This window comes from Penicillium cinerascens (genome assembly GCF_028974065.1).
Source record: "Penicillium cinerascens strain IBT 15544 chromosome Unknown contig_1_segment0_segment0, whole genome shotgun sequence".
In the NCBI taxonomy this organism is placed as follows: Eukaryota; Fungi; Ascomycota; class Eurotiomycetes; order Eurotiales; family Aspergillaceae; genus Penicillium; species Penicillium cinerascens.
The window spans coordinates 1072638-1099241 of NW_026695287.1; the positions used below are offsets into that span (position 1 = coordinate 1072638).

Below are 26604 nucleotides of genomic sequence, written 5' to 3' on the forward strand. Positions count from 1 at the left end.
GCAGCCTTCCAATATAAACCACTAGGACCAGCTAGCTTTAAGCTTATCCCAGTTCAATGATACAAGTAGCCTGTATAACCGTTTACCTTAACCTTCAGTGACCTCCCGGAATAAGCAAAGCCGACACAATTATGTTCACCGTTTAGAGCTCGACGGTAGCTTTGTAAAGATTGTCTCAGAAAAAAGCCCCATGCAGCAAAGCACTGGTTTTACCTCCGAGTCCTTCTAAAAATATAATTAACTTCAAACTAGACCGCACGGAAGTGAGGCTGAGCGTTCGAATTACATAATTGCAGTTTATTTTCTTTTCTGAATATCGAGCATATTGCTTACGCTCACCATTGCAACATTCCAGAAACCTAAAAGACAAGGGAGTGAGGGCACCAGTAAAATGATGGGGCATTACATATATAGGAAAAATTTGACTTGCGCAACTATGAGCTATATAAATGGCTCACTTATTATCTAAATACCCCCATTGACGTGATTCTCAATGGCGGCTTGGCTTGATCTCGTCTCGGACGCCACCGGATGGTCTTTGGTAGACACCGGCAGATTGGAAGAGGTAGTTCAGGATATGAACCACCCGGAGTCCCAATTCCCCTCTTTCATCTATTTTGCTGGCAATGGTAATCGCATTAAAGCCCTCCGCGCACTGTTTCCTCGGAACAATGTGACGCGCAAAGGACCAGCCGGACTAGTCCGGCTTCATCTTAGCACAACAACTGCCCGTACCGAAAACCCTATAATATTTGCTGAAAGTAACCTGAGTAGCCGTACAGGGCTTGGGGATACAGAAATTCTCAAACGATCATTTAACAAGTCTCGACGGTGGTCTATCAATAACAAATTGTCCCCTAGATTTGAAGATCTTCAACACAAAGTGATCAGGAAGCTCATATTTCCATGGACTCAAGTTTTCTGTGCATTTGTGGATTCAGCTGCTGAGATCGAAAACCTGAAAGTCCTCCTTCAAGATCCAAGAGAAAGAATAGCAGTGGGCGGACAAATGGTTCCAGACACCATGCGTGTGGTCATTGTGCTTACAGCCAATGCAAACCTCTCGATCAAAAGCCTTAACAAAACAGCTACGAAAATGGCTAATACAAATATCTTACCGCTGAATTGGACTATCTTGGACCTCAGCGAACGGGAACAGATGACTCCGTCGGTAGCATTCGAACCCTTACGAAAGTTGATTTTAAATGAAACCCAAAAAGTGCTGAGCGAACAAAAAAGAACGCACCTTTCTTTCTCCGCAGTGCATCTGAGAGAGCTCTGGTACCGAAGTCTCCAACTACTAGTTGAGTTGCCAACAACTTCTTCAGGTCTGGATTGCCTTCTTGCGGCGCGAGCAAATTATCCGGAAACTTCAGGGATGGTAACTTGCTACATGGACTTTTTAAAAAACATGGTCGAACCATGTTTTCAAGAGCATGATATCTGCATGTTTCTTGCTTCAGCCCTTCTCATGAACGCTTACCCTCCCAAGATGCACTGTAAGGAGTTTTCATTTTTGTTTTATTCTGTCGTTCTGGAACCTAATGAGGACAGTGTTCGATCCAGAGGTAGTTTTCCATACGCTTTATCGGGGTCTAATCGAGCAAGCATTAATTAATACCTGTTCTGAGCTCAGCTGGGAAAATGTCCTAGCTCATTTTGTCAAGGCCTTCGCTTTCTTGAAACCAAAAAAGCCGTCCTTGGAGGTACGGCGCGAGTCGATGGCGCATTTTTATCGTCAGTGGGGCGGTTTGCGCTCAATAACAACATGTCTTTCTTGCATTTGTCGACCCCCCGAGCACATGATGCCTTGTGGACATTCGATATGCGATGCTTGCGTTGTATTATTCGGCACGGCAAGTTCCAGCGCTGAGTACCATACGGACCTCACCCTCTGCCCTATCTGCGGAACATGCTTTCAGCTCACAATTCGACAACTACCACCCACAAAAGGACCTGTCATTCTTAGTTTAGATGGTGGGGGAGTTCGTGGTATCGTTCAGTTAGGCCTTTTACGAGCTCTAGAAAGACGACTTGGGCCCATACAGATAAGAGATATTCCCGACCTATGTACCGGAACAAGTGTCGGTGAGTGCATATTTTGCATTTTTTCCCCACAATCTTTCTAAATTAGTTGAGTCGGCCCCTAATAATATATCTCTCTGGGAGAAGGCGCACTTTCAGAGATGGATATGGTTTTCAACGAAACATCCGCGGAAGATGGTTGCACTAAGTTTCCCGCCTTTGCTCAGAAGATTTTTCAATCTTCAACATGGAGAGGAAAGCCTGCAATGCTTCGCTGCTTCGAACTATTTTATTGCGTGGTTTCAGTGTTGAGAGACTGTCAGTACAATTCGACTATCTTGGAACATAACCTCAAGACGATACTGGGCCACCAGCGTCGAATCTTTGATGTTGCGACCACCAATTCCGCTGGTTGTCGAGTAGCCATCATAACAAGTCGCTCTTCGGATGGCAAAGCCTGTGTCTTCGCAAATTACCGCGGCATAGGTCATCGCGGCCCAAACGCAGCTTATCAGTTCTTGATTCCACAAAACGAGGACCAAAATCCATTTTTATGGGAAGTGTGAGTATTGGGTCTAGTAGTGTATTTTACGGTTGCGCGTTGAAGGTGCGCAAGGACAGTTAAAGCTAACTCTTATTTCTTCTCTAAAGGGCACAATGCAGTGTTGCTGCTCCATTGTAAGTTGTCCCCAAAGTTCCTATATATAAAGCTAATGAAGAAGCTTCTTTCAAACCAAACCTCTTCCAGGTTTCGGGGTTTTTCAGGACGGTGGTGTGCGGGCCAACAATCCTCTGGCAATTGCCTTGAAGGAGTCAGAGATCATCTGGCCATCATCCGGTAAGCATGACATGCTTATATCAGTTGGCACTGGCTGTTCTGTACACATTCCCGAACCGGGTCAAACTTCTCGAAGCTCCTGGCGCGACAGCGCACTTCCTCGCATGATTCGCGCAACCTTATCCTCTCCATGCATGGACGGAGAACAGGGTTTTCGTGAGGCATTGAATTATGTTCCAAATCATATCAAGTCCGATATTTTTCGGGTCAATCATGTCATGTCTGAAGTTCTACCCCAATTAGACGATTTGGGAAAGCTAGACGACATGTCCAAACTGAATTTCTCCATACCTGATGATTTAGTGAGAGCAGTTCTGGTGACTGGCTTTTTTTTCTTTGAGCTAGATGAAACTCCAACCCAGACTCACAGGTCATTCTTATGCCAAGGATCAATCTTCTGTTCCAGACCAAGGGCCAGCGATATACTGAATCGTGTTTTAATCGAAATTCCGAATGGGCATTTCCAGACAAGTCGTGGCTATCGGCTTGGCTCTTTACAAGATAACGACGGCTGTCACATATGTGGGTATTATCGCAAAGCAATATCATTTTCTGTAAACAGCCTTGAAGAGGAAATTAGCCTTGGAATTGCCAATGACCAATTTTACCATAAAATTGGGGGGTTTCCGAAATCAATGTACGGATTCCTTCAAGCCCAACAGGCTTTCGCTCATTTCGGCCGATCAGATTACTTGGAGCGTTGCTGGCCTCCGAAAAGGTTTTGTTATTGCTCTCGGGGAACAAAAAGACGTGTTCATTTCATGGAGCCAGCTCTGCAACAAAAAAAACGACGTTTGTGACCACTTGATTCTCATTACGAAGTTGATTAAAGGTTTGTCTGAAAGCTAATAAGCACCAATTTAAATACTTCAAAGGCTTCTGGGTCGTGCTTATCAGAGCTTCTAATCGCATGCATTTGATGCTTGTCCAAACTATGAGAGGGCTGGTCCTACTAAATCTTTCCTTGAGCCACCGCCCCCATAATCAACTTTCCAGTGGTTGCAACAACTCACAGTTATTGAGATATCTTTTTACAACATAGCGGTTTTCGGTTACACTTGTTAGCTCGAATTGTCTCTATGTCTTGAGCGCAAGCCGGTTCTTTCTTTAATCAAATAGACCCCTAGATTTGTTGATGTGGAGTTAATGCGGAGCTAAGAATATCATCAATGGCCTGTAATAGCTCATATTTCGCTGCCATTTTCTCGTAGTGCATGTTGAAGGACAGATCAAGCCTTGAATTCACGACTGGTGGAGATTAAGCCACAACCAAGTAGTAGATACATTGGGGTCGTAGAAATTGGCTTGGATAAACGTTATATCTTTGGAGTCAGTTTTACCAAAGGCGATAGATATATCTCATAGCAGCAGCATGTTGACCTCAAGAAATGGTAAATAACCATTACAGTTATGCAGATGCTGCATCTGTTCTGTCGGATGGATTGGGTTTCAACGTGACAGAGGAGCCGATGCATGACCATACGAGCGCTCGCTATAAAAGGAGCTTCAACAGCGGTCATCGAGCTGTACGCAGGATTGAACAAAGAAATGCATTGTTTTGGATTTCCTCGCCTTTACTAACCAATTCACCCTGTAATTTGTCCATCACAACAGCCTAAGCGCTAAGCCGATCAACTCAGGCAAAATTCGCGACAGCTCCTCGGAGTCGTGCACCTTTCTCTTGTCTTCCTGGTGAGGTGAATGAACTCGATGCTCTCCGCTGTGGAGCAGGACCCATTCCTCTGGGCTCGTACGTCAGTGCGGAGATTTCTTTGAACTGGTTATTGGCCAAGGTCTCTCTGCAAAACGGTTGACTCGTCATCGAAAGTGATCATCAGTGAAGGTCGAAGCACCGCCGTGAAGGTAAGCCGGTTGTTTCACCACGTAAGAGTTGATAGAACGCGAGCAGGTACAAAATCGCGCCGTCAAATAAAAGGTTCGGTGATAAACAGTGGGCATAAACGGTGGGCGATAACGGTGAGCGATAAACGGTGGGCGATAAACGGCGGTGAGCGATAAACGGTGGGCGATAAACGGTGGGCGATAAACGGTAAACGGTGAGCGATAAACGGTGGGCGATAAACGGTGGGCATAAACGGTGGGCCATAAACGGTGTGACGGAGAGTGATAAACAGGAAAAGAGGGTGGCTCTCCGGCGTATCGCAGTGGCTCAGAACCCCATCAAGATTTCACTGAAGTGTTGAAGGACATGACGGCTGTGCACATTTGACTCAAGGGATCACCTGCTTCTAGACTTGGCCAGTTTGTCACTCATCTTACGATCATCTGGCTGGGCGCTTGTTATCGTACATGTGACATGCTTTGCTGACAGACACTACGTGGCAGAAAACGTTTCATTAGAGTACAGGAGGGCAGAAATTTGAATGAACCATCGCCGGCGCAAGGCCATGCGATTCGTTAAGTTATTATGATTCACCAAGGAGCCCCGAAGGGCGTTGGTTTTTATCTAATAAATACACCCCTTCCTGAAGTCGGGGTTTTTAGCATGTATTAGCTCTAGAATTACCACAGGTATAGTGGCGTGCAATTAAGAGATGCAGTTGTGTTGCCTTCAGGTGAGGGAATACTGTAAGTGGCTAGGAAAACAGACGGGTTGCTCGTGCTGTCATGTTCGTGCGGGCAGCAAGCTCAGCAAAGACGATTGTGGTTTAAGTGGTTCACGGTGGGGATTAATCAAGTAACCGTCAGTGCAAGATAGATAAGTGACCAAAAGCTCCGGGTAAATCTCCCATTTTCATTGCTGCAAGGCCTCCAATGGATGCAGATTCAGGTTGAACAAAACGGTTTGTACAAGATTCACAACATCGCTTGCAGACCGGGATTTCCCAGCAATGAAAGGATGCTATTCATCATTCAGTTTGAGCAAAAAAACTTTGAGAAGTGTAATTCGGGCCGACTGCACCTCTTTCAAGTCTTCCAGTGAGCCAATTGACGATGTAGCAGATAAAAACTCAAATGCGTCGGAGCCGACCGGCCAGCGATCCAAGTCATCAACCCCAATCGTCCCTTTATTCTTTTCGTATTTCTGCATGAGAGACATCACTATAGATGGCAATGATCTGGTGTAAGTGAGATCTGACTGACGAGGGTCACATTCTACACATAGTTCCGGGCGGCCTGCGGCAAACATTAACAAAAACCTTTGCGGATAATCCTTGACTACAGACCAACTTTGACGATTCCATTCAAGCCGAGAAGAATTTCGTGACAGGAAAGCGAACGGTGAGTCAAGCCGACAGACATAAGAAAGCAAAGACCATTGAGGAGCTGTTGACTCATATTTAGCTAATGGAAAAATGTCTCATTAAATAAAAGCCTACCTGCGACATAATTGAGGCCAACTCTGCTTCGTTGGGATAGATGGCGCGACAGCAAACAAGATCGTTTAAAGTCAGCGGGAGATGTTCAACCAGTACATACATTGAGAATTGATCTAGGTAGCATTCTTGGGCAGTAAGGATGTTCAGGTGGTCAAAGTTTCGAAGATGATGAATTAGTTTGTCCGCATCCGCCTTACCATATTCACGGAATGTTCTTAAGCGGGATGAACGAGAACGATCGGCGGCAACAATGACCTCTCCCGAAATTTCACAAACACCAATGCGCCGATATGTGTCCCAAGGAGATTCATGTCTTACTATCGTATTCGTCGATTTATTTGGAAATTTGCAAATCTGGGGTAGTCCCAGACACTTTGGGAGTCCCTTGATGGCCTTCCTTGCCCTGTTTTCTGGGGGTTTTCTTGGGTCTTTAATGCAACGCAAGTTTTTGCTTATGTCAGGATTCTCTTCAGGCGGATTGTATGCTTTTTCAGGATAAAATGTATGCTGTATATCATCGAAATCGAACAAGATATTTTCCTTGGCGATCTTCTTTGCCATTTTTGTTGTCGTTTATTTGGGTTTCAAATTTGGCTATCTTCGGCCAGCTCAGGCAATGAGTCCAGAGGCAACGAGTCCAAAGGCAGTGTCTTTGATTTAGTGCAGTTATATAGAGCCAGTCCGGCAATAGCGAGATGCACACATTTCTTTTTGAGAGATCTATATGGGAATGCCCTATTTTATTATTAAGGTAAAATTGGCATCTATGTGACTGTGACCGCGGTTAATAATCTTTGCTGCTTTGATCTTAGTGCCGCGAAAAGGGCTGCTAATCATCAGAAAAGAGACGCTTTTCTAATCTCGTAGACTTCTATTTCACTATGACTAGATATGACGAAGCCATTTGATTAGTTCAACTTAGATCGAGCAAACGTTCTTAGCCTCAGCAATTTTGAAACGTTTTTTATTAAGAACAAGTTATGTGAGAAACCTGAAGTCGCCTTTCTGTTGGGTTGGCTCAAACGATACTGGCACAATACTTTCAACACGCAATTAATTGATCTCAAGCAGCATTCTCCGTTGGCAATTCCAGATTTTGTAAAGATAACTGCATATCTTTGTGAACAAGCTCTACGACACTATCGATAGCGCAGGAAAAGTAAATTATTTTGGAATAAAACAGTTTTTAGCTTCCCTGGGAGGAATTTTAAAGCACAATCGCCCTCTCAGGGTTATAAGACTACATTAATCTACTCTCAAAGACGAAACGCGAATTTAAAACATGCTGTCTAGCACTTCAATATCTTTCGACTGTGACAACAAGAGTATATTGGATGACGTCTCTAGCATTTATAGTCGGACGCCGGAAACGCCGAAAAGTTTCTTATCATGGAGTCACACCCCGGCACCCCATCCTCCGAAACGCGAGCTGCCAGAAATAAATCCACTAGATCATCAGATTGCTTTAGCTCGTGGCTCTACTATGGCACTGGAGACAACTCGAGCGCGCTTGAGCGTCTCAAAATATAATAAAAAGCTGTCTCTTGCGGAGCTCAAAGACGAGAAGATTTCTCAGCGTGATCAACAAGAAGAGGAAAACCGATTTTATCGCTCTTGCTTTGAGAATTTTCGCCAGCTCGTGATCATTGCAATCGAAGCATCCGCCGCCGAGAAAACGCAAGATCTATCGCTGCAGAGCCACTTTGAGCCCGAACGAGGCAACGAAAATTTGAAGTTGGCAATTGATAGACTACGCATTGCTTTGGAAAACTCCCGGGTTCAAGAAGCCCAGGCTGAGCGAGACTGGAAAAGCAAGTGGAAAGCTTCAAGGTTCTGGAACCCGGCACCGAGGTGGATTTAGAAACAATCGATAGAATATGATCAAAGAGCCATGTTCTAAATTTTCTTCACTGCTTTACTTTCTTCTCGTTCACCACCTTGAAACCCACCAAGCAGTATACTAGGTTAAAATGTGCCTCACTACCTCAACGTTTTGGCCTTTGGGGGTGACCAAACACCCACGACCCACAAGGTCCACGAACACTTACTCGGAGAGACAAGATGCGATAAATGCATGTAATTCTCTGTATTCTTATAATTTAATTCTCTTGTTGAGCTTTAGGTCCGGGATCGAAATCCATGATATCACATAAATTTTGGAGTTCATCGGTTTGGAATAATCCGATCAAAGGGCCAAGATGCTCTCAAAGAGAGCTTTACGCTAGACTTAAAAACCAACGAGGAAAACCCGATACAAGGAATTGCGCCATTTGGCTTCCAAATTTCGAAAATGTCAACTGATATTTGTCCTCCTCTCGTACAGTGATATTCGAAATCAGATTTACCTCGATATTCTCTCTTGTGATCTCACAGCGCCCCGCTTTTCCATATTGGGTTAAGTTCCTTTAATCTATGTAGCCCTGATGAGTCATGCTAAATTACCGTAATTACGTGTCTCGCATGTGCTTCTTGCTCATCGGTCTAAATACCTCCAGTTTCTTGGCTTTGCACTGTACAGTGTCGTTGCAAAAGTTTGCAACCCCTGGCAGGAAAAGGGGATGTTTATCCTACTCAAGTCTCAATAACAGCAAATAAGTTAGCATGTAAATTAATAAAGGAAATACACCTAACTTAGTAGGCGGTAGCAAGGGCGGTCTCTGTGCGAAGCCTTGTCTTACGAACATCCACAAGCTGTATATCTAGGTGATCTGTCTCCTCCAACCGTCACTGAGTCCTTTACGTCGACGCAATCTTAGCTCTGCTGTCATTGCCTCATGGGGGCCACTAGGGGTTGCTCCTTCTCTAAGGGCTCTCTCCAGCCCCTTTAGATGATAGCGACAAGCTTGACGTGACCTTGGCCTATGACAACCAGAAAAATCGAATACCACTCCAGCTAAAACATCTAAAGACGCTCCTTTCGAGAACAGCCAGCGAAACTTTTCAAAGTCGCCCTGCTCGAATGCTTCGCAACAGAGCCTATCGATACCCCCTTGAACCTCTCGAAAAGAAGCACCGTGACTAATCATGAGAGTCAAGAGCATTTTGTAGTTGCGGGAACGAGCTGCGCGCTCAACCATATCGCCAGAAGGATGCTTCAAAGAAGCTTTCAGCTGCACTAGATCATCCATCTTTGGGACGAGACCATTCTTTCGATAAGCTTGGGATAAGATATGGCCTCGCGATATGTAATGGCAATCCTCGCACCGCACTTCCGAAGTATCGTTTTCAAGGGTCTGGATAATTTTCAAAATGGGTATAAGAGCCGAACAGCCGAACAAAGACCATGTCGTACAACAAAGAGCACGGAAATGTAAGTAATCAGAAAGGTAAAGATTCATTGCGATCGATTCCAAGATCTCCAGCGGGAGGTCGTAGAAAGAAGCCTTCCTCTTCTCTGTATATTCCATATTGAGGCTTGTATATGATATTTCGTAGTAAATGACGAATGTAGGTGATTTGGTCTTGGCTCAAGGTTGAAAGATGGGAGGCGCTCGAGTATCACCGAGTTCCTGGCGGCCTATTACTCCAGATCGTGGTGGGACAAAGCGGGTTACATCCAGCAATATTAGCGCGCTTGGATGTGGTGAGTTGTCATGCTGTTCGCTATACGCTAGGGCAGGTTGGGGATGATGCGAGGAAATAATAGAATCTATGGTCTTAAAGGTGGGAGGAGTGGCGCTTTTATGTGTCCGAGAAGACGGAACGAAATGGCAGAATCCTTTTACTTGTTGAAGCAGCTGGGCTGGACAGACCTTCAGCGGTCGATTACTAATATTTTAGATGGGTGGCCATGGCGTAACGCCCAGGTGCGATTTACAAGCTGGATCAAGTGAGAATAGATTTTCAAACATCGCCTGAGCGTTGGGTTTCAAGGTTGTTTCTCCATGTAAAACATGAAAGCCATTTCGAATCGTGGTCAATCTTAGGGTTTTTTGCCCAAGCTACCCAGGAGTTGTATGTTTGGCTGTATAGTCAGTTCTCTCTTTTAAGCAAGGCGGTCTGGACGGGGGGAAAGCATGCGTGAGACACTCCCGTTACAGTAATTTATCATGACTCATCAAGGCTACATTGTTTGTAGGGAACTTAACCCGATATGGAAAAGCGGGGCGCCGCGAGATCACAAGAGAGAATATCGAGGTAAATCTGATTTCGAATATCACTGTACAAAAACGGAAATGACAATTTGCAGATGCCGAGAGGTAGGGGTCGGCACGAATAACGAATATATTCGTATTCGTTACGAATATTCGTTATTCGCATTCGTATTCGCTGAAATTTTACACGACGAATGCGAATGCGAGTAATTTTTTTATTCGCCGCGAATATTCGTAGTTTTGATCACGTGGCTATATTTAATTTATAACTAGGAAGCAGTGATCGCCCAAGTGACGAGATGACGAGAATTCAGTTGATGTCCTGCGCCTTGCGAATAATGATCCGTAGGGAATTAATGTTACTAGATTCGTTAAATCAGAGCAGCAGCTTGTTGGGAATACCAGCAAGACGCTCGAGGAGTTTTCACTGGGTGCTCTCCGAACTATATATATCTCTCAACAGCATCACCTTCCGCATCGTCTCACCTTTCAGAGAATGCCGACGTAGCCCTACCAGATCCCTACCACGGCTAAACAATCTCTCTACTGCGACTTCAGCTGCCGGGATGGCAAGATAATCTCTGGCTGCAGCAGCCATCCGCGGGTATTCGTCCTTGTGCATCCTCCACCAGGAAAATAACCAATCTTCGTTTTTTGTTACAGATTCATCAACCGTCACCACACCTTCCTCAAAGTAGCGGTCGATATCGGAACGTTGGATCACTTGCGGTTGCAGTTTCTGCAGGACACGAGCCTCTAGGCTTTGTCGCTTGTTGCCCTGGTTAATTTTTGACATTGGCTGCTCCTGTGACGGTTTGGATGGGTATTGCTCATGCAAAGTATCCTTGATGGATCGAATAACTTTTGGCGCTGTTACCTGCCCGAGCTCCTTATCCAATAAGACCGTTTTGAAGCGTGGATCAAGGACAAGAGCGATATAATAAGCATCTTGGGCGTCCATCAGTTCATAATACTTCTTGTATTTCTTCATCCCCGCGGAGATGGCGGAGGTAATGTCAGAACTAAGCCCCGAAAAGTCGCCTTGAGCACAAGCTGCATCTTCGAGCATGTCATTCAGTTCGTAGTAGATGGGAATAGCTAGGCTGATCTGGGATTGTCGCCGGGAAACCAGCTGAGTGAACTCATCGAACTTGGAAAGGATCATTTCGAGCTGTTGCAGCTGCAACCAGTCATCAGCTGAAAAGGGCGGGAACTGGTTCTGATGCTCTATCCACTTCCGGATCTGTGATTTGGCTCGTAAGGCTCCCTGGACCATACGGTAGGTGGAGTTCCAGCGGGTTTCCACATCATACTCGATGAACTTGTCGTTCAAGCCATTTGCTTGGCAAGACACTTTCCACTGCTGTCGTCGTTGAGGTGTCTTTAATATCCAGAGAGCCATGATCCGAATCCGGGCCAACGCAGACTGCCGTCCGATTTTCTTATTTCCCTGCAGGAGGTCACAGGCTTCCATAGCAGACTTGTGATCTCCAGATTTCATCCCCGAGAGGATGTCGCGGACAATGAGGTTGAGGACATGTGCAAGACACCGGATGTAGCTATCAATACCTTGAAATCGGAGACGTCCTTTATCGGGCACATTGTAACCCTCCGAGTTGTACTTTTCCAATAGGTTAAAATACAGCTCAGACGCCAGCGTTTCATTATTCGACGCATTATCAGCTGTGATTGTGAGCAACTTCTCCTCAATTCGAAGCTCGACTAGCATCTTCTGCAGAGTCTCCGCCATGTTTTCTCCACTGTGGGACCCAGCAAGCTCGCTGAACTCCAAGACTCGTTCTTGATATTTAAAGTCGGTGGACATCCAGTGGCCGATAACTCCCAAAATGGCTTTATGGTTTTTGCTTGTCCAGACATCCAAGGAAAGCGCAATTGTGGAGCATGTCCGAGCTAGTTCGTCGATCAACTGGATCCGACTCCGATCAAAATCCGAGTCAATACGGCGGACAACCGTTCGAGAAGAGAAGGGAAGAGGGGCTTCCGGCAAGTCCTTGAATATCTGTTGGAATGCCGGGGACTCAATTGCCGTGAATGCCACATCATCTGTCACGATCCATCGAAGTATGTTCTGTTCCAGCAGGGCGCTGACATCACGCTCAGCTCGGAACTGAAACATTGAAGCAATTGAGTGCTTTTTCGTCACGCTAGAACCCTCGCCCGGGTCCTCTGGATCGGACTTTTCAAAAATGTTGTGTTTGGCCAGGTGCGTCTTCATGTTGGTTGTCGATGTTGCCCTCGCCGAATCTGTGGTTTTCCAGCCACAGTGAATGCATTGAATCTCTCGATCCTCGAGCAGCTGTTGGCTTCGCCTGGGTCGCCATTGTTTGCCCGAAAGAGGTCTGACTCGAAATTGGTTCCAAAGCCATTGATTCAGTGGCTTAATGCGGGATTTACTGCGGGATTTGTATGGCCGTATGGCGTCTGTAAGGCTTCTAGAGCCCCCTAGTGGAGCAGATTGCGAAGGGATAGGTAGATTGAGATGCAGCTGGCTTGCGGAGTCTTCTGGACCAATCGATTCTAAGCGACCGGGTGGCGGATCCAGTCGGGGTTTCTTTCTGATATGATCTTCAATATCGTCGTCGACACTTCCGCCATTCAAGAAGTGGTAGTCGATTCTCTGAGCCCGTTGGGGTCGTGGTGGCAATTCGATAGATGAGCTGCCGGAGCCATCACTGTTTGGAGCTTGCAATTCAGTATCAGACATTCCGAGGTCCAGTACCGGCATCGAAAACGCGGGCCTGAAATCAACCAGATTCGGACGCAACTTGGATAAACAAACTGCACGTGATACGATTTGTCTTATTGGGTGGAAGTTGGTCTTGGCGACGGGGTAATATTCGTACGAATATTCGTACGAATATTGGCCGTGCGAATACGAATATTCGTAGAGGTTTGTGAACTACGAATGCGAATGCGAATATCTCAAAATGTTACGAATATGTATTCGTGCCGACCCCTACCGAGAGGTAGGAAGGTGTCAGGAAAAAAGATGTCTGGTACTTGCAGTATCAAGCCACGATAAGGTTAAATGCATCTTGCTGGAGCTTCTCGAAGCGAGCATAGCGTTTATTCCATGAAGTCGCCATGCAAGATTCTTTCTTCAAAGAAATCGGGCTGTGATTGCTTCGAAATTTCTCTCACGGGCCGCTTCATTGAGGTAACTGAAGCGGAACGCTGATGGCCGTAGTAACATGGCGCGATGTGAAACTGAGGAGAAACGGGGTCATCAAGGGCAGTAGCGCACTTGGCACGCCAGCTGAGGGCCTCATTCCAATTGAAATCATTTGCTAATCGAAGCATAGTGTTAGCTACATCGTCACTGGGAGACGATGAGGTAATTGCACCAGGAGACCGGGTATTGAGGTAAGCAGCGCTGACCACCAATAAAACATGATGGGTCCTTCTGATGGGTGATAGACCGGGGGAGATATGTACGATTGCCAATGCTTCCAGCGCTAGCATCACGGAGCGCCAACGCTCCTATCGACGCCCGTCGGGCCAAAGGGGAGGTGAAGATGGCGTCCGATGGCGACCCTACCGTCTTTTCTACTATCACGTCCTCGTTTGGGGCGCTGGATTCCCCAGAGTTACATAGACTGCCATGGTGGAAGCCCAGGATGTCAAGTTGAGAGGTCTCGGTGTAAAATTCAGACATTCCAAGGAAGTTTATGGATAGTCGGCGCTGCTGGTTGACCTTCTGCTTAGCAGCCTGACTGTCCGTCGAATTAGTCTGCTTCGTGACGAGTTCGCCGATGGAGCCACGCCGGGGACGGGCATTGGAGGCAGGAATGAAGATGGGGTCGGAGGAACGATCACTGGACATGATAACGGCCGAAAGATGCAGGATGATGCAGAGTGTCAGGGGCTCGAAGAAGGGGTTGATTTACGGATAGGTTCGCCACCGCTCTCAGGTGGAAAGTGAGTCACAACAGTCAGCAGCGTGGGAAATGGGAGACGGGAGATTTGGGATTTAGCTGTGTAAACACACGCATACACACGGGGAGGAAAATCCAAGTAGGCTTGATACTCGAAAGAGAAAAGGGGGGAGACGTTACTCTAGTGCTACTAGATGGTGGGGAAAATAATGATGAAAGGTCTGTTACTGAGCCCGAACTTCCGGGGAGGTGGCGAGTGATGCGTCAGGTCAAATGCGATTGACGCGAACGATTCGTGATGATTGGTGCAGCTTCCCCGCGCTTGACCGTGGCATGGCCGTGGGCCGCTTCGGGAAATGTCGAGAGCTGGATTTACATGGTCATTTTTTGATTCCTGCACACGCGGTGGATATAGGTCTCCCAGTTGCAAATAGGCATGCATTCGAAGTGGGAAAACTAGTTCAGTCTTTTAAAAGTCGTTTATTTTGGATTAAGTACCAATCTCATATCATACGTTCTTAATTTCAGCCTCATGATTTGGACTATAGCATTTAACAGCAAATGGGCGGAAGCGGTGAATCTTGCTGCAAAAGCCGCGGCGTTTCATGGTTCCTGGCTTATCACAATATCCAGTTATTTACTGGAGACGAAACACGATCCAGAACCACTACTGACAACTTCTAGATTTGAGGGTATGTACTGTACTGTAAATCGGACGATAACACAAGCATGAAGAAAGTCCAAGTTCATTTGGAGAGCAATCATTCCGCGCTCCTTTCTGAAAAAAGTCAATGGTGACTGCCACCAGAATGAACTACGGACCCTATGCGGCTGTAAATGCCGTCCGCGCCAATTCTTGCGCTTGGTTCAACAAAAAAGATCGAGTCATCACTCTATTGAAAATATTCAGGTGTTGCAGACTTAATAGCAAGCTTCCGTTGTTCTCTTTAGAAACACTCTGTTCCAGTAAGCCATCAAATAGATAGGTGAAGCTGCCCATCTACTCTGAGTCTTCTAGGACTTTGATGGGAAGATTTTCCACATCAAAGTTGCCGGTCAAATAGGTTTGAGTAGGGGTTTGTTAATAGGATTGGGTTCAGCGGACAGTTTGTGTTGTTGCGGCAGTTAAAGGAGGTGTTGTGTTTCTGAATTGAACACAGTTTCGTTTTTGTTGGGTAAAAGAAACACAAAATTGCGGCCATGCTATCCTACGAGAAAGCAAGAATTGATCGGTTCGATGTGATTTCCTGAGGGAATAACAGAAAGACCTTTCGGGAGTGGTAAAGCGCAGCCCCCAGCGCGCTGTATAAGAAGCTACATCAAGACGGAAATTTGTTGGTCATGGGAAGCCTCACCTTCTAACAATCCCAATCTGAAAACCCTTGATCCATTCGATGAATACGCTCGGTTCCCACTCGCCTTCGACACGGCCCATCAAGAGAAGACGCCAGTCGTCGAAGGCGAATGAGGAGTCAGGAGGACTAGAAGGCACCAATCAAGAGATAAACACCTATGACCCCAAAGCAGCGTGCGGCGAAAAGGTGAGTGATTCTTGAAAACAACATCCAGTCGGCTCTGATGATGTTCTTAGATAAATGTTGCGGCGACAACCTGCTACCTTGCGAGTGAGCTCAAACTCATGTTGCGCAAGAACCCTCCACTTGCATCAACGGCAATAGAGCTTCTTGATCTCTACTTGTGTGTCTGGGAGTGCTATGTCATCAAGTCGGCTTCCAAGATACGCTTAGAAGAGGAGCGCCGGATTCTGCGGAGCTCGAATGACTGGCTGGCACGCGAGAACGCCCGCCTTCATGAAGCCTGCACTAATCAAGCCCTGCTGCTGTGGGATCGACGCCAGGCCTTTGATTCGATCCAATGGAGGGTTTTCCAAATCCTGCAGAGCAGTGATAGACGCTCATATCAGATGAGTGAGTTGCCATGATGTTGCCTCACCGGAGAGCTCGGGCGAGTTTGTGTTGATTCACAGCAGTTGATTGCACAAATTGCCAAGGAAGCACTGGAGTGGTTGCAGGTCTGCGCAACAATTTGGACGAGTAGGCAGAGCCAGTTAAGACTTAATCGGTGTCATGGGTTTGTGTGGGGCAGTTCTCTCCGCCCGGCATCACCCTGGACGCGTGGACCAAACACCGTGGCGACTTTGCGCGATTCTTCCTGCGGTATTCCAAGTCTACACGGTAGTTAATTAACTTGTCTTATCCATGATGGAGACGATCTCTAAAAATTCGCTCAGCTATCTTCGTAACAGGCTAAGAGAGACTGCACATGAAATCTCAATTCTCGAATTATATATATCACAACCAACACCAGCCGCCCGCATAGCCTTGAATAGGTGTGACAGCACTCGTATGCAGAAGAAATGGATAACTCACAAATCGGTCAGTCTAGCTGTTTCCCAACATTGGCTTTAGGTGCTCACATTCGTCGCTTTCAGCCCCCCTCTGGATCTGGATCTGGATCTGGAGCAGCTGTGGGCGGATTTTATCGACATACCAACGACTCCTCGCCTCGCGGCTGATTATGACAATCCCTTCTCGATGGAACCGCTCAACACACCCGTCTGTCCAAACAAAGAAGTCCTCACGCCATTCGTCGTCGAATGCATGTTTTATCCCAGTTATGATTCCCAGCGCTGCTTTCCCTGGACTGGGCCAGACCCGTTGTCTTTTCACACTTGCGCCGACGACATCTTCCTCTGGATGTCTGCATTTCTGCTTTTCGAGCCGATACAGTGGGTAGAGTTTCGGCTATGCAGGCTGATGACGGGGACTAGCGAAGTGGCAGAGGAATACCCCTTTTTCCTACCTCGCGTTGAGTCGACCCTGGGAAATCTGCCTCGAATTCGTGGGCAGGTATGTGATATTATCTCGCGGCAGGACAGCCAAGGGGCTTGGGGTGATTCGCATTTTCAAATGTACATGTGGCCGCGGAAAGAGGCAATGTCGGGCCTTATCCGGGAGAACGCGTTTTCGTGCGTTCGCTCAGCCACGCCCGTGTCAGCGCTCGATCCGGTCTGTTTTGTACGGAATATAGCAGGGAACTTTGCAGTATGACTCCTGACGGGAGGGTGAAAAAGCCATGCATTCCGGGAGCAAATCTCTTGATCTTAATTGAACGGAATTTGATTTGCCTATCTTTAACAAAGCCCGCATCATCATCATCATCATCATCATCACCATCATGCTGGCTACTCGACACGCTTCTAGGTCAGCGAGGATGGTCGTGGACCGGGTCTGTTTTACCTGGCGTACGGCAAGAGTGAGGGCCACAGCTATGCTGTGGCTGGGGCGATCCATTGATTATATTGCCTCTTATAGGTAGCATGCAAACACCCTTGGTTTAATTGTCTAGCTTCTCTTACGCCAATCGCCCTGTTTGCTATAGAGGCTGCTGCTTCTGATTTAAAAGCTGCAAGTACCATAGGCTTCTTTCGACGAGGCCACTCCGTAGAGCAGTAAAGTCCCAACGGATCCTTCAAGACGTCGGTAAGCCCGGGTTGTCCCACAACCGGTGACACGTAAACGGTGGTGTATTGTGACATGCCGTAGTCCCATTCTTAGCATAATAGCTCTGCCAGAAATCGGTGCATGATGAGCTGCTGTATGACAATTGGCTTTTATCTGAATACCACGCGGAATAATTGTCGGTCACGGAGATGTCCAACTGTTCCTGCCCTTCTAATGTACGGTTCAGCCGGAAACTGTGGGCAATGAGATAGCCTGGTAGATTTCACGCAACAATCGTGTCATTGAAATTGGTCTTAGGCGGGCATTCCTTGGCAGTCCGGTACGTCCCAGGCAAGGAGCTGCAATGGTGCAGAAAGCTCTTAGAGGCCATTAGCGCTGGCGTCGGATAGGGGGACAACAACGTTGAACAACATGCGCCGGTGGAGGACCGGACGGTGAGGGCGGGTGACGCGGCGGCCAATGAGCCAGACCCCACGCCCAAAGCAATCAACACCCCGAGAGCGAACATTCTCAGCCCGAGTGACACCGTACCAAGGCTTGCGCTTTGCTCTATATGGCAAGTATGAAGCCGGAAGGTTGATAATAATATTGGGACCTCAGAGGAACCGGCGTTTGACCCCGCGTCAACCATCAACGTTGGGTCCACAGATCTCCACTTTAAGATGAGGGTCAGCGACCAGTTTACTCATTTTGATCCATATACTAGATCAAGTCCATTTTGTTTTGAACGTTCAATCACGTCTTGTGAGTAGATTCCAGCCTTTCGCGGTCACCTCTCATTCCCACGGTTATTCAACACATCATCTTTCCGCTCACGCCTTGGCAAAATGGTCGCAAATCATAATCACAAACCCCGGGGATATGACTACTCTGAGATTGGGGACTATTTGCGGTGATCTCACGTTTAAACAGGGTCTGATTATTTTGCCTTGATGTGCGTCTAGTTTGGATTCTTGGTCGCAATGTCGCTACGTGCATAACATCGGAGTAGGCGCGATTTCTCGCGGGTATGGCCCTCGGGTATCTACATAAGGCATTGGAAGTGACCCGGAGCCTGTCATTATGATCATTGCACTTAGCTCATTGCGTCATCTAGAGCACTTCAGATATCTGTCGACACGAACATGCATTGGATTCATGGAACCAGGCTGTGGGTAAATGCGAGGTATGACTAGCTTTCCTGATGCGCGCGCATCTGTGACGGTAGCACTTTCTAGCATTTTCTCACGAGCAACAAGCAGAACGAAAAGATCGCGTCGCTCTGTCGCATCTAGTCATAACGACAACCAGTTACGGCAGGGCACAGGACACCCACAGCATCAAGCGGTAGGCGCAACTGGCTTTCGTGTACTGCAAGCTAAGCCATGTACATTCGAGCTCCGATGCGAACGGTGTCATGGTCTTCGGTCAGCCTTCTACCATAACAAACATTCCATAGACCCGGAAGCGTTTCCGAGGGTTGGCATTTGCTCGCGGCGTCGGACCAATTGTGCGGCGGCAAAGACAAGATGCCAGGCTTCCTATGGTGGTCTGCCGGTCATACACGAACTTCCGGCGGATGAGGCAACGGACAGGCTGGCGTTGCAGGATAAAAATCAGCAGATAGAGAATGAAATGGCAATGGGCAGAAGAAACTACCATGCGATGGCTAGCTGCTATTGTTATCCAACAACAGATATATTCTACACTTGTTCATCTCTAACTCAAAATATAGAGTATATGGACGGCAGTCTCTCTAACCCAGTCTCCGTCCCTCAGTCAGTTTCTGCTCCAACCATTTGTCGTGGCTGGTTAGTTGGTAACCCGGGCGATATGCCTCAAGCTCCTCCGGAGAACCATTCACAGACAACCGCCGGGTCTGCAAAGCCCGCGAATCTGCCAACCGCGCCTCTGGTCTTCTTTTCCCCAGTTTTGTCGATATCGATGGTTGTTCCTCGACACTAGCACTGCTCTCCGGCCGGTGGTTGTTCTGTGCCCACGTATGACAAGGCCCGAGGTCAAGGGTGACCAAGCGGAGGTGATGGCCAGCATGAGGCTGAATGACATGCTGGACTGTGTCGTGGATCAGAGGCCCCGCGCATACTGTGTGTGGATTCGTTAGACTTATTAATCGTACCGCGGTCGCAGGGGAGAAGGGGGACGAGGGAAGAGGCAAATGGAAACGAACCCGCTACGGCCATCTCCCCGCATTGGTTCTGAACATATTGCGTGACCTTCTTCTCCACATCGGCGGACCCCTCGTAATAGCAGACGCGCTCGCCCGTTTTGAACGAGCGCTGGGAGTTGGGGTCCGATGTGGCTTGCGAGCAGTAGATGCTGAACTGTAGAATCTAGATGTCGTCAAATGCGCGCTCGCTCAATCAAGTCTCTTCGCCGAGGCACTCACATCAAATCCTTCTTTATCAAGCTGAAACATCCGTCGGAACCAGCGCCCCAGCCACTGCGGATAGTCTGCGAGAGGAACGTCAGCGTGCTGCTCGGGTCCGAACATCAATATCCGAGGAAGCCAGGCGAGGCAAGGCCACGGCCGTATACGTACCGAACACCCCCGCCTGCCATATAATCTCTAATTTCCGCACCATGGTTTGACGCTTGCGGCTCGCCTCTACAAGCATTCCGATATATGAGAGTGCTCGAAAAAAGCCAACGCTCTCCACTACGAAGAGAACGGTGCCGAATCGGGAGAAGTCGTAAGCGTTCCCGTACGGTCCAAGCACGACGGCCGGTTGCCGCAAGGTCGGATCCAGGCTCTGTGGAGTGAGCGCTTGCTGATCGAGGTCGGCTTGTTCCGTCATGCTTCTGACCAGGGCCGCTCGGTGCGACGCTGCTTGGTGGAGCTTAGTGGTGAGGCCGGATCGAGGCTGGCCCACCATGTGGATTCGCCGCCGATTCTCAGTCTCGTCTTCTTCCCAGACAGCCACATAGAAGAGAAGAAGCTGGAGGCGAGCGCGTGAGCCGGCACGGGGTAGCCACACTTGAACATGCTGACCGGGTCGGATCGTCCATTCAATGGGCATCGCGATGTCAAGCCACAAGAGATGGTTTGGCGCGCTCATGGCCACCTCGTATGTGGTCTTTCGCCAAGGTCTATGGGCCAGCACGGTCAGCACGCAGACCGTGACGCTGGCAAAATGCCACAAGCACACCGCGCCGAGCAAATACCAGCGATACACCGAGTGTCGTTCCACGAGGTGATAGCCAAGGGTGCTAATGGCAGCGACTGCCAGTACGTAGTGGCATTTTATCGCACATTGCGGGTGGCGCAGCCGGATCGTGCTGAGGGTCATCAGTATGATGAGGGCGAGAGAACATGCCGCCTGTGCAAAATCAGCCACTATCACTTGGTCCAGCAGAGGGTATGGTCGCAACCATGTCGCTCACGTACGACAAGTGGGACTATGTACCGGCTAGTGGCAAGCGTCGATGTTCGGGCGATAGAAACGAGCATCGAGCTGTGTAGTAGGGATTGGAGAACGCACAAGCGGCCGAACCACCGATGAAGCCACGCGAAAGTCTGGCGATCAATGCGCAGCAGGTCTGCTGGAAGGCCAAAGGTCATCCCGGTGCACAAGGGAAGGAAGTGAATGACTGCCAGAGCCCCGGCCTTTTTCTGCACTTCTGTCCAGGAACGTGTTCGAAAGCTTATACCAAAGATATTGGCCGCGAGCAAGAACGCTACTGTCAGCGCCTGCGGATATGTTGATATGTCGAGCCATCGCAAGCCTTTGGGTAAGTAAACAAACAGCATACGCCGCCAAGAGCCGGGCAATTTTGCAGTCAAGGCACGCCAGGATGCCCCATGGCGGCGTCTCCATACCCAGAGCCACACATCTCTTCCGAGCCAGTAGATCAGCCAGGCCACGAGGACGCAAGCGGCGCCAATGCTGTACAGCTCGGGGACTGAAAGGTCTGAGATCCAGCGAACCAGTTTCAATGCAGTTTTGTGCATCCTGAGCCGCCATTCATGGCACGGGCGCGAGTCTAGCGATCGAATTATATGTAGTGTGGAGGATCTCAGGGCTACCGTGCGTGGTCATACGAGTGCTACAGATGATGGAATTGCGAGCCCCATCGCCTGCGTTTGTTCCAGGCTTGGACCCTTTAAGGTGCAGATAGGTAAAGCTCATTGTGCGTATTGTGGGCTCAAGAAGTACATGAACAAAGTAAAGCAAAGATCCTAAACGAGCTCAGCGTAGTATGCCGGCCGAACGTTGACCAACCTCAAATATGCCCGGCTTCCACCGTTGGATGATTCGCTTCAGTCCCACCGTTGTAAGCGGGCAATGCAACTTTTCATTCCCGCATACACTGCAGTAGAGGTAAAGATCTCTCACTGATGCCCTATTCAATCTGTTGAAGGTGTTTTCGCGTTTCGAGATGCTAGTTCAATCTCCAATTTGTTGACCAGTTGTTCAAGCCCCCAGGCCCACTGCTGTGCTGCTCGAAGGCATTGATTCTGGTGTTACTTCTGGGCTTCGAGTTCTGCTTGAAGGTATTGATTCTGGTGTTGCTTCTGGGCTTCGAGTTCTGCTTGAAGGCATTGATTCTGGTGTTGCTTCTGGGCTTCGAGTTCTGCTTGAAGGCATTGATTCTGGTATTGCATCTGAGCTTCGAGTTCTGCCTTTTCTTCTTTCTCTTTTCGTAGCATAGCGCCCATCGTGTAATTTGAACAAAGCAGCGCATTATATTCCGCTTGGATTTTGGTGATTATCATCTCCCTCCTTGCGTTTGCATGTTGCATGCCTTGTTGCGTAAGGTGAGAATTTTTCGTTCCCCACGGAAGTGCTGAGTCGTTGTTGGTGGGCGGGACCGGACGAGCGTTTGGTGAGGGGACAGTGGTTGAAAAGCGGACTGTCTTTGTTCTCTGCGGAGGCATATCTGATTCGCAAATTGTATTCTGAGATTGCAAGCGTAAAGGTCCAAGTGGTATGAAATAGGATGGTCTTTACTCAGGTTACTTAGGTTACTCACAACGTTTATATGCCGTCAAGGAAGAAGTGTGCCCGATAAGCCGAGGCGGGGTTACACGTCTTTCTTTGTAAGCCTGCTGGCTTCAGGAGCAAACCGAAGGATTCCCGGAGCAAACGGATCTGTGCCTGGGATCTTTTAGGCTGGGTTCCAGGAGCTCAAGTGCTTCGGGGAACGCATGGCAGTGTTCCTGGGAGGCGGCTCCTGTATTCCTGGAGGACGGTTCCTGTGCTCCTGGGGACAAGCCTGCCGGTCCCAGAAAGGAAACAATCTGGAGCCTGGATCGCTTTGTGGCACGTGATAGAGCGTTCCTCGCTCCTGGTGAAGAGCTCCCCTGTTCCCGGGGCCACTTAGGCTTGCCGCTGGGAGTGTTAATGAGGCTTCCCAGGACTCAAAAAGACCCCAGGGCCATCTAATGTGCTCCCAGGGCCGTCTATTGTGTTCCTAGCGCAGAAAAGGCCCTCTGATAAGCGTAGTCTCAACTACATCAATAAATGAAGACCGAGCGCGTTCTTCGTTAAATGACCGTGTTCTCCTTTTTGTCCACCCTCAAGCCACTATGAAATCTGAATTTTTTCGGTATCCAGTTTTGACTACGCTTTTGTCCGTCGTGAATGGCGTACGGGTTGCATTTTTGCATATTCGACTTCCTGAATACCGACTACAAATTGTCGACCTGACGCAATGTATCATACTATTAAGCTGTTCCGTTGTGAGTTTGGGCTTGGCCTGCAGCAAGAAGAGTGACCGTAGCGTTGCTATCTTGAGGGGAGTCGTTTCTGTACTCATACCAGTACCATGGGTAATGCGCAACAATGCCGTGCTTCTAGGCCAGCGCTAACTCCTATGCCTCAGTATTACCGAATCCACCTCCAGCTGACCGGATTGGACAACGTCTCTCATCTCGTGATCTGCTTTCAACTTTTCGTAGCTGCCTCTTGTCTAGCCAAGGTCGCTGCTACTATAGTCGGTGCTTTCCGGTATCCCTCAGCGTGGTTCGTAGTCATCTTTCTAGTCTGTTCTGATTACCTGGCCATGTCTTGTTTCTACTGGTGGCTACGAGAGCGTACCATGCATGGATATCGGACTCGAGCCCAAGTAAACTTTATTGCATATATACTTTCAGTTTTGTCTGTTCTTCTCTTGCTCGTCGCCATCATCGGAACCGTTTTGGATCGCTGGTTATTATCGCTGGAGGTAAGTCATACGGAACTGGGCTACAACGCGAAAGACGTGCTCTAACTCAAACAGCTCCAGGTTTCACTCATTTTGGTCTCCTCGCTTTTCTTGCTGCTTCTGGGCGGAGCGAGTGATTATAGGGCTACGGGTGCGCCTTCAGTGTCCCCAGCGAGTGCATGAAAATAGGTGGTCGTGATTCAGATACGACAACACGACAACATGCAATCAACGTTTGAAGCAAGGTCTTGGTAATCGCATTGCGGCGCTTATGGCACTTGAGAGAGGCCCAGCAGATAAGAGTACACGCTATCCCGTTGACGTGTATCCTTTGGAGCGCAGCTTGGGTGTCTTTTGGAATCTTCGATGGTCATTATAAATCAGGGTGCACTGTCATGGATTATTGGGTTTATTCCTTGCCATTCTACGATTGCGATATCTGTCAGATTTCAAGGGCAACATACGATCGACAAATGCTAAGGCCTGCTCCATATTCCATAGCTGACATCATCTCCATTGCTGCGGGGTGACTAGAGTTATCTTCTTCCTTCCCCGTATTGCTGTGATAGCCTTCTATTCGTTATTCCCCTCTTGTCCGTCCTGGGGCAAGACGGTGGGTTCCCCAACGGATGTGCTGTTCCACTGCTTTAGGACACCAAGGAGATCCTGCCTCACTTTCAGGAGATCTTGCTCAACAGCATAGAAATGGGACGTCTGGTCCTCATGGGTGAGCTTGAGGTGGTCACCCTCGAAGTGTAACTGCGAATTCCTGGCTCGCAGCTGTTGGTTCCCCGCTTCAAGACGCTGGCTATCGATATGCTTGGAGACACATGACTCCCACAAACGCCGTAAAAGACTCACCAGACGAGCACCCTGAGCTGCAGCTTTGGGATCATCCTGCTCCAGTCGCGTCAAGGTCTCAATGACTGGCCGGAACGGCTCGACTGCCAGGATTCGCTTTTCCTCTTCTGACTCCGCGTCGCGCACATCAGACTGCTAAGGTGATTAGCGGAATTATCTTTAAGTCAACAGAAGCTCTTACTGTCGAGGCCTGCGAGATTTCAATAGCTGGAAAGCTGTGTGGGCCAGTCTCCGGCTCGCCCATAGTTGGCGGGCCGGACCGCATCTCTTCTCCGTGCTCACTTATATCACCCGACGGCTGCGTGAAAGCTTCCATGACGAAACCACTGCTGTGAGGTAGAGAGAGGTAGGTCGCAGCTTTCTTTTGTAGTCATAATATCCTCCGTCTTTTGATTCGACGCGAAAGCCGTCCATTGTCGTGCGCAAATAGAATGACTACATGGTAGTCAAACCGTTGAAGGGCCTCTGACCTTGCCCGTTCTGACTCGATAAACAACCTCATAAATTTGACTCTGGTCTATTTGTGAATGACATGTCGTAAAGAAAAGTGCTGTATTCTGCATGATAGACTTGCTCATACCTCGGACTTGCCATCATGTCAAGCACAAAGGAGATCAAACGTTGGGCTCTAACGACATCTATATATATCATGACCGACCACGGCCGTTCTCGATCGAGTCTCCTATACACAATGCATCTGGAAAGAGCCGTACGGCGGACATTGGGGGTTCTCATCTGGTGCGTGCCGTTGGCTTGCTTGGCCGAGCAGCGTGGCAATATTGTCTTGTACAACAATTGCCGCTTTCCTCTATACGTCGAAGGAGTGGCAGGTGTCACATATCTGGACACGGAGCTGAAACCGACAGAGAGCCTTTCCCACCCATTCCGCCTTACAGTTGATGGTGTCGGCAGCTCTCTCAAAGTCTCCACGCGGTGGAGAAGCCCCCAGATCACGCAGATCGAGTACAGTGCATGTTTTGGAAACGAAAGCAGCACGGACTGCCGTCCTCTGAATAAGATCTACTATGACCTCTCCAAGATCAATGACCCATCTAATACAGAGTATGGGGTCCGCATTGAGCCTAGCTATGCTGAGTGCGCGACGATCAACTGTCCCGCGAATGTGTACCGATGTGATTCCACCTACTACCAGCCTAACGACAATTACGCAACCAAGGCTTGTGACGTTGGTACAGACCTGAAAGTTGTTTTTTGTCCGTACGTGGCTCTCAAAAGACTTCGTGCAGGTACTAGTTGACGGTCGCTTGCCGCGCAATCAAGACCATTGATTTCAGCCCATTTTGAAAGTTCGAACCAAGTCTCACTCTGGATACCATCATTAAGCGGACCATAACTTCAGTGCTCAATTTCAGTTCGAAGAAAGAAATCAAGAAAGGTCCTGCTTGGAGAATGATGTTGAAACGACGAATAACGCGAATACTGTAAGTGCAGAGCGATGAAAGTAATGCAATTATGGTGTAGAGCGATTTAGGATTAGGAATTGCGGGAACTCTGAGCTGGCTAGGTACATAAGGAGCTTTAAGTAACATTCACGCAGCTAAGCATGATTAAAGGTGTACAAAGATATACCACTACTCGAGGCTCTCACGGCCAACTAGTCGGTCCTGGGAACGCTGTCGTGGCATCGAGGAGCGTCGCATTTTCCGGGAGTTCCTGCTTGACTTCTGGAAATTGTTGCTCCGTTCTATGAAGAGTAAATGCGTTCATTGGGAAAAACCATAGCTAGTGTGATAGTTCTGAGCTTCCACATCTTGCACAGAACAATGTTTTCAAACTGAATTAAGCGAAATAAAGAGTCCCAAATGGTATGGCCAAACATACGCCATAATTTTACAGACTGAATTGAACCTCATTTCCACTTGACGTTCAATCTGTCGCTCGATCGCCTTGCCCGGTCGG

The 26604-nt window shown here is 48.2% G+C and overlaps 9 protein-coding genes across 9 annotated transcripts; 5 read left to right on the forward strand and 4 right to left on the reverse strand.

The window, feature by feature from the left end:
• Positions 1-493: 493 nt before the first annotated feature.
• Positions 494-3800, forward strand: N7498_001956 (patatin-like phospholipase family protein; the record flags this gene model as incomplete). The annotated part of the gene is made up of 4 exons (XM_058449018.1): positions 494-1499; positions 1555-2088; positions 2173-2587; positions 2745-3800. 4 exons carry the CDS (start codon positions 494-496, stop codon positions 3661-3663), a joined length of 2874 nt encoding a protein of 957 aa, XP_058311362.1. The 3' UTR covers positions 3664-3800.
• Positions 3801-7486: 3686 nt separating this feature from the next.
• On the forward strand, positions 7487-8065 carry N7498_001957 (uncharacterized protein; the record flags this gene model as incomplete). Its single annotated transcript, XM_058449019.1, has 1 exon — positions 7487-8065. The coding sequence occupies one exon, from the start codon at positions 7487-7489 to the stop codon at positions 8063-8065; it is 579 nt and encodes a 192-aa protein (XP_058311363.1).
• A 2657-nt stretch (positions 8066-10722) lies between these two features.
• On the reverse strand, positions 10723-12534 carry N7498_001958 (uncharacterized protein; the record flags this gene model as incomplete). Its single annotated transcript, XM_058449020.1, has 1 exon — positions 10723-12534. The coding sequence occupies one exon, from the start codon at positions 12532-12534 to the stop codon at positions 10723-10725; it is 1812 nt and encodes a 603-aa protein (XP_058311364.1).
• Positions 12535-13635: 1101 nt separating this feature from the next.
• On the reverse strand, positions 13636-14142 carry N7498_001959 (uncharacterized protein; the record flags this gene model as incomplete). Its single annotated transcript, XM_058449021.1, has 1 exon — positions 13636-14142. One exon carries the CDS (start codon positions 14140-14142, stop codon positions 13636-13638), a length of 507 nt encoding a protein of 168 aa, XP_058311365.1.
• A 1397-nt stretch (positions 14143-15539) lies between these two features.
• N7498_001960 (uncharacterized protein) lies at positions 15540-17378 on the forward strand. Its single transcript, XM_058449022.1, has 3 exons — positions 15540-15735; positions 15786-16126; positions 16647-17378. Exons 1-3 carry the CDS (start codon positions 15589-15591, stop codon positions 17263-17265), a joined length of 1107 nt encoding a protein of 368 aa, XP_058311366.1. The 5' UTR covers positions 15540-15588; the 3' UTR covers positions 17266-17378.
• Positions 17379-19414: 2036 nt separating this feature from the next.
• On the reverse strand, positions 19415-20735 carry N7498_001961 (uncharacterized protein; the record flags this gene model as incomplete). The annotated part of the gene is made up of 4 exons (XM_058449023.1): positions 19415-19761; positions 19847-20009; positions 20066-20130; positions 20219-20735. The coding sequence occupies 4 exons, from the start codon at positions 20733-20735 to the stop codon at positions 19415-19417; spliced, it is 1092 nt and encodes a 363-aa protein (XP_058311367.1).
• A 1171-nt stretch (positions 20736-21906) lies between these two features.
• On the forward strand, positions 21907-22324 carry N7498_001962 (uncharacterized protein; the record flags this gene model as incomplete). Its single annotated transcript, XM_058449024.1, has 2 exons — positions 21907-21951; positions 22088-22324. 2 exons carry the CDS (start codon positions 21907-21909, stop codon positions 22322-22324), a joined length of 282 nt encoding a protein of 93 aa, XP_058311368.1.
• A 2072-nt stretch (positions 22325-24396) lies between these two features.
• On the reverse strand, positions 24397-25000 carry N7498_001963 (uncharacterized protein; the record flags this gene model as incomplete). Its single annotated transcript, XM_058449025.1, has 2 exons — positions 24397-24816; positions 24866-25000. The coding sequence occupies 2 exons, from the start codon at positions 24998-25000 to the stop codon at positions 24397-24399; spliced, it is 555 nt and encodes a 184-aa protein (XP_058311369.1).
• A 375-nt stretch (positions 25001-25375) lies between these two features.
• Positions 25376-25942, forward strand: N7498_001964 (antigenic thaumatin domain-containing protein; the record flags this gene model as incomplete). The annotated part of the gene is made up of 1 exon (XM_058449026.1): positions 25376-25942. The coding sequence occupies one exon, from the start codon at positions 25376-25378 to the stop codon at positions 25940-25942; it is 567 nt and encodes a 188-aa protein (XP_058311370.1).
• Between the last annotated feature and the right edge of the window lie 662 nt (positions 25943-26604).